The sequence below is a fragment of the Chlamydomonas reinhardtii genome, chromosome 16 (genome assembly GCF_000002595.2).
Source record: "Chlamydomonas reinhardtii strain CC-503 cw92 mt+ chromosome 16, whole genome shotgun sequence".
Classification (NCBI taxonomy): Eukaryota; Viridiplantae; Chlorophyta; class Chlorophyceae; order Chlamydomonadales; family Chlamydomonadaceae; genus Chlamydomonas; species Chlamydomonas reinhardtii.
This window is the reverse complement of record NC_057019.1, coordinates 3,753,601-3,766,344: the sequence shown is the minus strand read 5'-3', so window position 1 is coordinate 3,766,344 and position 12,744 is coordinate 3,753,601. Positions and strand designations below refer to the sequence as shown.

The following is a 12,744-nucleotide window of genomic DNA, read 5'->3' as shown; positions in this document are numbered from 1 at the left end:
CGCGCGCGGCATCTTACTTGGCGTGCGCGGCGGCATTTTAATTGGCGGCAAGGGGTCCCGCTCCACGCACCCCAACCTACATTTGCACAATTCAGTTGACACGCGTTCGTGTCTGGGGTTGGGGACCAAGCCTCGTGCCGTGCCTCGTGCTGTTGTGTTTGCATGGGAATAGGTGCCCCTCCTTTCCTGCGTACAGGAGCTTCGTGTATCGAACGGCCTAACCGCCTAAGGAATGGCAACGTGTGGTCGGCGAGCGCCGGGCCAACCCCCCCACTATTGAAATGTTTGCCATCTGCTGGGTTCTGGGAATCAGCTGCACCCTACGGGACTTTACCAACGTGCCTTACCACTGTCCCATCGCACACCCTAACAAGCAACCGCAATTGCTGCTAACTCTAACTTCTTTCTTGCTGCTTGCTAGCCTGGAGCACTCGATGGCGTCTTGCATTTGCATTCACACTAGCTTTCATTTCTCTGAACCCTACTATTGAATGGTTTGGGTACGCCGGGGCACGCCAACGGCCAGCTCGAGCTCGACTCAACCGCCGGTTGTGGTGACGTCTCCCATGGCTGCACCGCGCACCAGCCGATGGCCAGGCCTATGCTGTGGCCTCCGCATCTGTATACCCTCCACCTGCTTCTCGTCCCTTAGGGCAGCAGTATCAGTAAATACGGCAGTGTCAAGCCGCGCCGACCAAAACACTGCGAATCCCTTAGCGCAGGCGAGCGGCCACCGGCACCGTTCCCGCCCTCCCGCCGTTCCCGACCGCCTACAGCAGATGTCAAACCTAACAGCCATCTTCAAGCCCATCTTACCCTGCTGACAGTTCGCCCAGCACACTTCCCACGATATGTTCCTGTCAGCGATCCTTTTATCACTGGGCCTGTCACTAAGCGCAGACGGCGGAGACACACGGCTTGACGGTTTTTGACGTCGCCGCTCCTCGGCATCCTCTCCTCTCATCGGCGGCATGCCTTACGCAAGCGATGATGGCAAGCCGCCCAAATGCTAGCTACTAGCTATTCATCGTCATCTTCCAGGACTGCCAGCGCCAGCAGGGCCTGCATCAGGGCCGGGTCCACGCCACCGCTGCCGCCGTCAGCCAGGCCGCCTTCCGCAGTCAGCCGCTTGCCAATCAGCTCGGCACAGGCGTGGCTGCGAGGCCAGCGCATCGGGGCGGCAGGAGGGACGGGGTGGTGCTGACTGGTGGTGAAGTAATTAAGCATGCGGTGCTGCGCTTTAAGATCCTTGAAGGGTAGGAGTGGGCGGGCGCCAGAAGTGGGCGGGCGCCAAGCATGCGAAGTGCATCCGCCCCTGCATACATGCGCCCCATCGATGCACGGCGCACTGCATGCTGCCACTCACCAGGGACAGCCGTTGGTTGGCCCGCAGCGGCCGTCACAGCCGCCGCAGCGACATTGCCCGAGTGCAGCCCTGCAGGGATGGCGATGACAAAGAGTCAGACGACGTATGGGTGGCTGGCTGCACGCACTGCAACATACTATGCATCAGTATCCTTGGCATCGAAATATACGGGTGCACCGGTACAGCAGACCGGCGCCGGCCGCCTCTTGCCCTTCCACCTCCCGCCCCCCTTGCGCCGCCACCTCCGTTTCTGCCCCCGCCGACGCCGTCGCTGCTGTCGCTGCTGCCGCCGCTGCTGCCGCTGCCATCGCCGCTGTTGCTGTCGCCGCCGCCGGACAGGGATCGCTTCGCTCGGGGAGCTCAGCCCAAAAATCTGTAAAAGCACAGGTTCTCTCTACACGGCATGCTAGTTTTGCACCAGGATTGGGCTCACCCGCAGTAGAAAATCGCGCGCGGGCTTCGCCCCGTGTCACCGCCGGTTCCGCCGCCGGCATCACTGCCGAGGAATGCGGCGCGGCCCTCCCGGTTGAGCTTCATGCGCTTGCACCGTGCCACTGCCATGCAGCCCGGTAGCGGCCTGCGGATTGCGGCGCAACGCGGATGCGGATGAGCAGCTGCAGCTCGGAGAGCCCCGAAGTTCTGCGCGCTCCGGCGCTAGACCCGACACGGTCGGGCCGGCGAGCGGGCAGCACTGCTCGGCAGCGCGCTCGGCAGCAGGTAGCAGCAAACCCGTATTGCTGGTCAACCCTGGAACCTTGCGCCCGCGCACCTCAACGCGCGGCGGTCGTAGAACCAGGTGGAGCTGGTGCGCAGGTGCATCACCTGGAGGTGGGCCCGGCAGGTGGGGGCGCCAGAGGGCCGGCGGGCACGACGGCACGGAGGGGGCACATGACTAAGCATCGAGAACATGCGGCGGCCGCGCGTCACTCAGCGGGGCAGCAGAACGGCACATGCGCTGCAAGAATACAAGCGGCCGCCACCACACAGGCGCAACCTCCACCCTGGCAGCGCACCCGCCCGCTTTCCGCAGCGCGCTCTTGCAGCCCCCCCTGCCTCCCTCGCTCCCTCCCCCGCTCCCTCTCAGCTACCCCCCCCCCAACTCTACCCCTCATGCTCACCTTGTACCGCGCCTCTCCGCCGCCGACCGCCACCACCACGCCCACCTTGCCCGGCCGCAGCGGGCCGTCCTTGGCGTCGCTGAAGCGCGCAAAGTCGGGCGCCAGCACCACCGGCGTGCCGGGCAGGATGCGGCCGCTGTCGCCATTGGACTCGTAGGTGGCCACCTGGCGTCAGGGTGGCGGGTGGGGTGGGGTGGGATAGACGGAGGCTGAGGGGAAGGGGATGCCACAGAGGACGGCGCTGTTGCATGCGGCCAAACAGGTGGATGGAGGCGGCAGAGGGGGAGGGGACCGGGTGTTGGCGAGGATGGCAATGGACGTAAACCGAAGAACGGTATGGGGAAAGGCAGCACGGACGCAAACGCGCACCTACACAGTCCCTGCGTCCTCGGTTGCATGTTGATCGCGAATAAAGCCACGCCCACGCCCGCGCCCGCGCCCCCATCCGCGCCCGTGCCCGCGCCCCCATCCGCGCCCCCATCCGCGCCCCCATCCGCGCCCCCATCCGCGGCCGCACCTGCAGGTCGCACCACTGGCTGCCGGGGCGGCCCACCCGGTACTGGTTGTGCGTGCCGTTGGCCCAGGCCACCTGCCACCACACGCCCTCCTCCGCGCACATGCTGGGGCGGATCATGACGCCCACGCCGCCCTCGCCGTCCTGCGCCTCCCACTTCCAGTCGCGGCCGCGAGTCACTTTGAGGCCCGCCTCTGCGGATGGGCGGGAGAAGACCGAAAGGGTTGGGTCGTGAGTATTAGTATTCAAACCTTGGTATTGGTATCGGTATCGAAACAGCAGGCAATCCGCGAACGCTGCGAAAGACAGGGCGCTGGCCACAATGTGGGGCTGGTAGGGCGGTTAGGACTGGCGTATGCCAATAGCATTACCCCGATGTGCGCTCGGGATTGCAGTGCTGCAGGGCGCAGGCGGGTGCATGTGGCTTTCCGCGAGGCTGCGCGTGACTGCACGACCGCACAGTTTGCGCAACCACACAAACACGGCAGGCGCCCCACACATGAACGTACGTGCGTTGAAGACGGTTACAGGCTCCCCCGGCCGTGAGCAGTAGTGCAGGTCGAAGCCCTGTGCAGCGACGGGGGCGGTGGGCAGTAACGACCATAACGGCGATGCTACTGGTGATGATCTATGCCCCCTGCGTGTCCTCCCTCCTGGCCCCCGACGACACTCTGTCCTCTGTTCCCCAACCGCTGATGCGTGGCGCGTACTACCGTGGGCATGCATACATGCACACACGGCATCGCGAGGGTCGCGTCACAGCTCACACCCTGTCGTTGCGTTTTCCACCCCTTGTGTGTTCTCTCACACACTCACTTGCTGGGTGGAGGCGCGGTATCGGGCCAGGCGGTGGTTGGGCCACAGCGCAGCCACGTAGCCTGAGGGAGGGGGAGTCGCAGCAGAGGAGCAGCCCAGGAGGGGTGAAGGGTAAAAGAGCAACATGAGGCAGTGTCATAACGGCCTATGATTGCGACCGAGTTTTGCCCACTAACTGGCGATGGAGCTGTGCGTGCCTCCTGCCCACGGGCATCGTCCAAACCCTACGGCGCGCTGAGCACGCAGCCACCACAGCCACCCTCAACCACCTCAGCCACGCGCGCCAGCTGCGGCACCTACCGTGGCGGTCGTCGTGCTGCACGGTGCCAATGGTGCCCGGGCCGCCGTCCTGGTTGTCGTACGTCCTGCAGCCCGCAAACGGCGAACCGGTTTATTTTACAACAGGTACGCGTGGCATGCGTTAGCATTCGGCCGTGCCTAGCGCCTGGCAAAGCACGGATCCAGCAAACACACTACGATAGTGGCACTGGGGGCTTCCTCGAGCGGCGCACGCGCTCCATCACACAATATAGGACGCCGCCACGGGCCCTATCAACATCCATGGGCCTGCCGCCCGCGCGAGAGTTGCTCTCACCAGTGCAGCCCGCGCACCACGCCGCAGCCGGGCGTGAGGACGGCTTCGTCCACCACTGGCGCGCCGCTGAAGGGGTGCACCTGTCCGGGACGACACACGGCAAGAGGCGGGGGCGAGGGTGAAGAGCGGGTGAAGGGCGGAGCGAATGGGGTCGCAAGCAAGGTGGCACCGCTGCCACATAGGGGTTGCGGGGACAAACCCGGTCAGGCTGGAGGGGAGGTGAGGCGGGGCAGGCGGTGCGGCACTGCAGTGTGACATTGCGCAATGGCCGTCAACCGTGATCGGTACTTTGGATAGCTACAGCGCTCTGCAACTGACTCAGCACTACTGCCGACAACTGCCACGTTACCAAAGTGTCGGCAGGCACTCCTGTTCCTAACACACCGATTCGATAAGCTGGGTCCAGGTTCAGGGAGTCACTCGCGCTGACTTGCCGCGACACATGCCCACCTGTCCTTGTCCCACTTACGTCCTCCCATCGGCCTTCTCCTAACTGGTCATGCCTGGAACCCGCCCCCCCCCACACACACACACGGCCTCCCACCCACCTGCAGGTGCTGCAGCTCGTACTTGTCGTCCTGGCCGGTGGCGTACACGCCCTCGCCGCCGTTGGACCAGAACACGCGCCACATGCGGCCGCCCTGAAGACCAGACACAGACAGCAGCAACCGGACAGCTGCATGTTCACGCTCCAGCCATACGCAATTATACACACATTGCCAGCTTGCTTAGAGTCCGTCCCCGCTTTGCCCCGCGCCCGTCGCCCGCTCGCCCCCGTGCCCCTGTCCTTCCCTCCTGCGGTCCCATCGATCCTCCGGCCATCCACTCACCTGCCGGCTCTCCGCCAGCATGCCCACCTCGCCGCCCTGCCCCTGCCGGTCCGCGGCGTTGCGCCAGTCGTAGCCGCGCCGCACCAGCATGCCCGGCTCACTGCAGGGGGTGGGGGGTTGTAGATACCAGCCCAAAGTAAACCAAACCCAATGCAATAGAGCGGGGGCCAGTTTGGGTACCAGCAGCCGGGCGGCACGGCCGGGCGGTGGTGGAGTTGCTATCCGGGTGGCGCCAGTGCGGCGTGCATGACGCCCGTCTAGGTCCTGCCGGTGTATGACGCAAGTCCTTACCGGCGGCATGCGGCTGGCGCCCTAGCCGCTTCTGCCCCCTACGGCCTATCGTCCACAGGCCCTTTCTTGCCTCCTGCACCCCATTGAGCCCACCCATGTCCCCCGCCCCCCAAACCCTCCCAATCCGGTTCCCAATGTTTTAGCCTTGCACCCCCAACCCTTCCCGCTACTAAGCCAGCCCCACCAGGTCCAGGGTGTGACGGGCGCGCCCATGTTGTCCTCGTCCACCGGCAGCTCAAGCCGCAGCGCCGGCGGCACGGAGGCGGCGGGCACGGCCGTCAGCGCGGCGCGCGTGTACCACCACACCCGGTGCGGCTCCTGCAGGGCGCGCACCTGCGGGGGCAGGCCGCGGCGCCGAGGGAGGGATCCGGGTTAGGGAAGGCAACTTGCTGCCACCCACATCCATCCACACCCACATCAGCCGGCCCCAACCGGAGTGTTGTAGCCGCTACGGGAACATACGAGCTGCGGGCCCATATCTCATAAGACTCCCTGATATCTTATGTAATGGATCCCCGTATAGATTTCGCGTTACGTTAGTCTAGCGCTGCGGCGAAATCTCAGCCCCTCGCCTTGAGCGGCTTGTCGTCGCTGCGGTCGTCCATGAGCACGATGCCGTACCGCCCCGGCGCTAGCGGGCCCCCCAGCGCGTCCGCCTCCGTCTGCCAGGCCGCCGACACGGTCACGTAGTCCATCAGGCGCGCCGACACGCCGGCCGCCGGCGAGCTGACGGCCTGTGTGGCGGGTAACGTGGCGTGCTGATACAGGTAAGTGGACTTGAAGCCACAGGAACGGGCCTGGACGGTGGAGGTGAGAGGAGACGCGACGAGGACGCCGACGAGCGCGCGTGTACCAACTGGGTACACAGCAGCCCTTGTAGCGCAATCGTTCATGTGCATGTAAGCCGGCAACCACCCCCGCGGGCCTCACCGATCCGGCTGCGCCATTGGCGGACGCGCCGCCGCCTGCTGCCACCAGCGCTTGCAGCAGCCGGCGCTGGTCCAGCGCCTTCAGGCCCAGCCCCAACACGTGCGTCTCCGACACCGCGCCCTCCCGTAGCTCCTTCATCGTCACCGCGCCTGTGTGTATACGTCGCAGCAGCAGCAGCAGGCGTCGTCACCACCAACAGATCCAGGCCAAAGGGCCCAGTAGGCAGTAGCGAGCTAGCATGCGGAGCTGCGTCCGACACTCCGAACCCAAACCCATGGCCCCGATACGTCGCAACACATGCGCATGGAAGGTCTAAAGTCTTGTGCCGGACGGCTCCGCCAATCCCCAGCAATGCAGCGGCCACCCGTTCGCAAGCGTCGGTCACGCAGCTCACCCAGCTTGTCGGTGAGGGCGCGTGCGACCGCTGCACTCACGCGCGCGGCCTCCAGGTGCGCCTGCGCCTCCGCGTCCACGTCCGCCACCTGCTCCCAGGTGCAGCCCGCGAAGGAGCCGTAGGCAGACGAGCTGCCGGCCGCCGGCACCTGGCACGCGGCAGCGGCTGCGCCGTTGCTGGCAGCGCTGGCGCTGGCTGGCGCAGCGGTGCCGCCAGCCGCGTTCGCGCCGCCGAGGATGAAGCGCAGTCCGGGTCCGTCCTGCAGTGTGGCATGTCACAGCCGGGTACACACGCATAATCCGGATGTGTGTGCCGCTAGATGAGATGCACGAACGCACACACTACAGCCCTGACTTTGCTCTCGGAGCTGGCTCCACCACACGCGCACACGCAGGTGCAGTGTGCACGCTCTCTCCCCATCTGTTTCCCCAGCATGCCGCCGCTGGCACCCGCCGACCCGCTCACCAGCCCGTACACCGCCGCTGCGCCGTCGCCCATGTCGTCGTACTGGTCGTGGCTCAGTCCCGCCGCCGCCAGCCACTCCTCGATGGCGCCCTTGACGGTCCAGGAGGGAATGAGCGCTTTGCTGGTCAGCAGCTGGCCTGCAGGGCCGGGGGGGGGGGGGAGCGGTTGGGGGCGGCGGGGGGGAAGGTCAGACGGGTGCCCGGGCCCAATGAACATGTCTCATATTGGCTTTGAGCGCAGGAACGAACCCAACAAGTCGCTGTGAGTGCACGGGGACAGCGGGGCGTCGCTACAGAGGCGTGAAGTCACACGGGTCGGGTGTCGAAGGGGCAGTCGCGGCGCCCGGCACACACGACGGCGTCTGCCCAGTGTTGTAAACCCAGCGGCATGCAACACGCGCCACATGCGTCTCTTCAACAGCCACCGACTCCCAAGTCCCACCCAATAGGCCACAGCAGCCTTTCCCCGCCCTTCCCTGCTGCCAGCTGGCCTGCCAGCCGCGCCGGTGGCTCACGTGTGGTGGGGTCGGTGTTGTTGTTGAGGAACCAGGCCTCAATGGCGCAGCGCTCGTAGGTGTGGCCGGCGGCGGTGGTGACCGGGTCGCGCATCAGAAGCTGTGTGATGGGACACAGCAGCGAGCGCTGCAGCGGCAACAGCGCTCCGGCTGCGGCCGACGACACCGCCGCTTTCCCAGCTGCCCCGTTGCCGTCGCAGCAGCCGGCACCCATGCCGTTGGCAACGCAGCCGGCGTTGCACTGTGCCTGACCGCTGCTTGCAGCAGCCGCGCCGCTGTTGTTGGCCGCAGCAGAAGGAAAGGCGCCGCCGCTGCCATTGGCAGAGCTGGTGCCTGGTCCTTGCGCGTCCGGCGTGGGCGTCTTGAGGATGCTACCAGACCCGTTCAGGTACGCAGGCGCAGGCACCGGGGAGGCAGCTGCCGGTGCAGATGATGAAGGGCCCGCCTCTGCCTGACTAACTGCCGCCGCAGCAGCAGCAGCCGCGCTGCGCTGCCCCTCTCGCTGCTGCGCCTGTTGCTGCGACCCCTGCTGTTGTTGTTGCTGGTGTTGATGCTGCGGGCTCTGGTGCTGGTGCAGCAGGTCGCTGGGTGTGAAAAGCAGCGCGCTGGCCACGGTCCCAATCCACTCGCAGTCGGCTTCTGAGAGCAGCGGCCCAGAGGCGGCAGCGCGCCCGCTGCCGCTGGTGCTGCCGGCGGCCGCCGCCGCGCTGTGGGACTGAAGGTCAAACAGCTCTGCCACCAGCTCGGATCGTGCCTGTCGGGGTGGGGCAAGCAGGAACCCCGGGGTTGGAGGGCAGGCGGTGGCTGGCGGGAGCCCGTGCAAAGTGCATTGCATACGGTACGGTACACGGAACTCGTGAGTCCCGCGCCACTGGGGTCCCTGGCAGCAAGGCGGCGGCAGAGAGCCACCGCGCCGTCAAATGCGACAGAGCACCGCCAACCCACATCGTCACATGCCGTACGCGGCTGGGCGCCTCCGTGGCAACTAGGAATGCAGCTATGCCCGTGGCCCCGCGCTAGCATTGGCAGAGTTGCATAAGTGCGAGCCGTCCCCATCACCTCGGGGTTACGCAGCCGTGACGCCGGCACGCCCGCCTGCAGCAGCGCCGACCGCACCGCCTCCTCCAGCGCCGCCTCTCCGGCCTGCACCTCCGTCAGCGCCCGCAGCCGAGACCGCAGCGCCTCGCACCCCACCACCCGCTCCTCCAGCGCCTGTACCAGCAAGCACACACAGCCACGCACAAGAGCAGTAAGCAGGCGCTGAATGGTGTTATAAGCACGTATAAGGGGCAGGCACTCTCAGCCGGCGCAGGAGCCGATAGCGGTACCGAGCAGTAGCTTGCTGGCTGGCATTGGCACGGTGAATGCATGCAGCCCACCGGCATGCTGCCACACGCCTCTCGGATTGCACAACCCAGCATTTTTTGGTGCTCGCGAACAGCCCGCCCTCAAAGACACGCACACACACACACATACACTCAAACACACATACACACACACACACACCAGCTTGACACGCGTCTGGAAACGCTGCAACCGCCGCCCGCCACGTCCCCCATGCAGCCTCGACCCCGTTTAGTCGCAGTGCCACCGCTAACTCGCCCTCTTCCAATAGTGTTATTGTACTTAGTGGGCGGGATTTGGGACGCGTGATACCTAGCTTGTCTGATGCACGCCGCCTCTCTTACCGCCGTTGCCATTCACATGCCCGTGACACTTCCTCGCTGCCGCCCTATGCCCATGCTTCCACCTTTGCCTATAGGTGAGCTCGACTACGACCAGCGGGCGGGAATCCGGGAATTAGGCGTGCTGGGTAAACGTTGTTTAGCGCGCCCAGGGTGCGGAGCATGGACGCATACAGGTGCATCGCGGGGTCAGGCCGAATGGTCGCCCGTGGGGTTCCAGGCTTATCGCGGGTAAGTATGACTACCTGGGTCACGACAGTCACGCGACGCTCGGTAAAATGGTGGGTATCGGTAAGTAACTCCGTCGCGTCATTGGGCGGGCTTTCGTTTCGTTTTTTAACACACACACACACACACACACACACACACACACACACACACACACACACACACACACACACACACACACACACACACACACACACACACACACACACACACACACACACACACACAAGTGGGGAGCGGGAGGCCAGCTCCCGCCAGCCCACGGCGCACACACGTCACACGCACACACACCAGCCTGACACGTCTGGAAACGCTGCAACCGCCGCCCGCCACGTCCCCCATGCAGCCTTGACCCCGTTTAGTCGCAGTGCCACCGCTAACTCGCCCTCTTCCAATAGTGTTATTATACTTAGTGGGCGGGATTTGGGACGCGTGATACCTAGCTTGTCTGCTGCACGCCGCCTCTCTTGTCGCCGTTGCCATTCACATGCCCGTGACACTTCCTCGCTGCCGCCCTATGTCCATGCTTCCACTTTTGCCTATAGGTGAGCTCGACTACGACCAGCGGGCGGGAATCCGGGAATTAGGCGTGCTGGGTAAACGTTGTTTAGCGCGCCCAGGGTGCGGAGCATGGACGCATACAGGTGCATCGCGGGGTCAGGCCGAATGGTCGCCCGTGGGGTTCCAGGCTTATCGCGGGTAAGTATGACTACCTGGGTCACGACAGTCACGCGACGCTCGGTAAAATGGTGGGTATCGGTAAGTAACTCCGGCGTCGTCTGGGCGGGCTTTCGTTTCGTTTTTTAACACACACACACACACACACACACACACACACACACACACACACACACACAAGTGGGGAGCGGGAGGCCAGCTCCCGCCAGCCCACGGCGCACACACGTCACACGCACACACACCAGCCTGACACGTCTGGAAACGCTGCAACCGCCGCCCGCCACGTCCCCCATGCAGCCTTGACCCCGTTTAGTCGCAGTGCCACCGCTAACTCGCCCTCTTCCAATAGTGTTATTATACTTAGTGGGCGGGATTTGGGACGCGTGATACCTAGCTTGTCTGCTGCACGCCGCCTCTCTTGTCGCCGTTGCCATTCACATGCCCGTGACACTTCCTCGCTGCCGCCCTATGTCCATGCTTCCACTTTTGCCTATAGGTGAGCTCGACTACGACCAGCGGGCGGGAATCCGGGAATTAGGCGTGCTGGGTAAACGTTGTTTAGCGCGCCCAGGGTGCGGAGCATGGACGCATACAGGTGCATCGCGGGGTCAGGCCGAATGGTCGCCCGTGGGGTTCCAGGCTTATCGCGGGTAAGTATGACTACCTGGGTCACGACAGTCACGCGACGCTCGGTAAAATGGTGGGTATCGGTAAGTAACTCCGGCGTCGTCTGGGCGGGCTTTCGTTTCGTTTTTTAACACACACACACACACACACACATACACACACACACACACACACACACACACACACACACACACACACACACACACACACACACACACACCGCACCGTCAGCGGCACGTTCAGCAGCTCGCGGCGCAGGGCGCGCAGCAGCGCCACCACCGACTCGGAGCCGTCCGAGTCGGAGCCCTCTCCGGACCGGGGCTGCGGCACCTCCACCGCCGCCGCCAGCGCCTGCAGCGCCGCCGCGATGTCGCCGATGGACTCACGCAGCCGCTGGAGCACGGGGCCTGGCGGGGCAGTGGCAGGCGGGCGCGGGGCAGGAGGAGGCCAAGATGGTTGGAGCGGATGAGGTGCTCTGATGGCAGTTTGTCAGCCATGGCCGGGCTGGAGGGACGCGGGGTGCAGCCGGCAGCCTGGGTGGTGGGACGGCTTGCCCAGCCTGCAGGCTATACGGTCTTCCCACGTACGCTTTACATGTACTTTGAGCCGGCGGAACGTCACAAAAGATCATCGACCACGCACTGGACCTGTTGGTGTAAGGTCCCAGCAGCAGCCGTGACGCGCCCGCTCACCTGCTATGAGCAGGACTGACGCTGAGGAGGCCGCCACGCTGCTTGCGTCCAGCACACACAGGCATTGCTCCAGCGCAGCGACCAGGGACTGGAGGGGAGGTCGCACAACGACGCAAGGACAAAGTAAGGTGATGCAGATGCGCGGGGCCATTGGCGCTAGCTGGGTTCCCTACATGGCACCCGTACGGTGCAGTATCTGCATGCGGCCATGAGGCATGGCGTGTCAGGGCACACGTGATCGCCCGCGGTTTGACGCGATTGATCAGGGCTCACACGCCTCGCCGTACCGGCGCAACATCCTTACAAACTGAGCTGGTTTTGTGAATGCTTGATGCGGAGATTGGGTGTCGCATGGTTACGCAACAGTTAGGAGTTGTGGTGGTGGCGGTGAGGGGTCACGGCGTGTTGCAGTGAGGCCACCGCAGGCGCAGTGCGGAGGGGTATCAGTATAGCAGTAGATTTGGACACAAGGCATAGGACCTACCTCCAGCGGCCCTGAACGCAACCGGGAGCCTTGCGCTGCCAGGGAGAGGCCCGTTGCAACGTTTGAGCAGGCGTCAGCCAGTGCGCTGCCGTCCGCACCCCTCAGGCACCGCACGTCCGTGGCCCTCGCTGAGACGTGCAGTGCCAGGCTGCTGGCCTGCATGACAAGCTCGTGCGTCGATTCCATCCTCAGCCGAGATTGAATGTCAAGGCAACGTAAGCTCGACATTTTCAACCGGGCTTTCGAGAAGAAGCGCCATGGCTGTTGCCAAAACGACGGGTATTCAGTGCGTAACACCGTGTTCACATTCTATTAACTCTTGGCATTATAAGAAACAATCTTTGTTTGAGTCGATTACCCAGGACCAGACGGGTTCTTCAGAGTTCTTTCTCTCGATGCTATCCACAGGCGCGGAGCCCTCAAGAGCAACAAAGGCTGAGAAGAGTTTCTACGTATCAATCCTGTGATACAGGAGTTGGGCAAAGCTACCAGAGCCCATCTTGGCCCCAGCATCGTC

General features: G+C 64.3%; 1 protein-coding gene across 1 annotated transcript; it reads right to left on the bottom strand.

Moving 5' to 3' along the window:
* Window positions 1–323: 323 nt before the first annotated feature.
* CHLRE_16g689250v5 (uncharacterized protein) lies at window positions 324–12,675 on the bottom strand. Its single transcript, XM_043071650.1, has 22 exons — window positions 12,228–12,675; window positions 11,744–11,831; window positions 11,277–11,458; window positions 8,893–9,045; window positions 7,834–8,587; window positions 7,320–7,456; window positions 6,855–7,113; window positions 6,461–6,609; window positions 6,103–6,264; window positions 5,715–5,863; window positions 5,240–5,339; window positions 4,958–5,050; window positions 4,410–4,489; window positions 4,115–4,179; window positions 3,815–3,876; window positions 3,508–3,565; window positions 3,002–3,192; window positions 2,485–2,649; window positions 2,136–2,188; window positions 1,800–1,943; window positions 1,367–1,435; window positions 324–1,156 (listed from the first exon to the last, which is right to left on the bottom strand). Exons 1-22 carry the CDS (start codon window positions 12,411–12,413, stop codon window positions 1,021–1,023), a joined length of 3,435 nt encoding a protein of 1,144 aa, XP_042915774.1. The 5' UTR covers window positions 12,414–12,675; the 3' UTR covers window positions 324–1,020.
* Window positions 12,676–12,744: the final 69 nt, after the last annotated feature.

What these genes read in the sequence shown, in the direction of transcription:
- CHLRE_16g689250v5 (XM_043071650.1), bottom strand. Translation starts at nt 12,413, where the DNA reads ATGGAATCGACGCACGAGCTTGTCATGCAGGCCAGCAGCCTGGCACTG. An exon ending in GTGGTGCGCGGGCTGCACTG is followed by an intron (nt 4,180 to 4,409) that starts GTGAGAGCAACT and finishes TGCGGGCTGCAG; the next exon opens with GACGTACGACAACCAGGACG. An exon ending in GCAGCACGACGACCGCCACG is followed by an intron (nt 3,877 to 4,114) that starts GTAGGTGCCGCA and finishes CCCCTCCCTCAG; the next exon opens with GCTACGTGGCTGCGCTGTGG.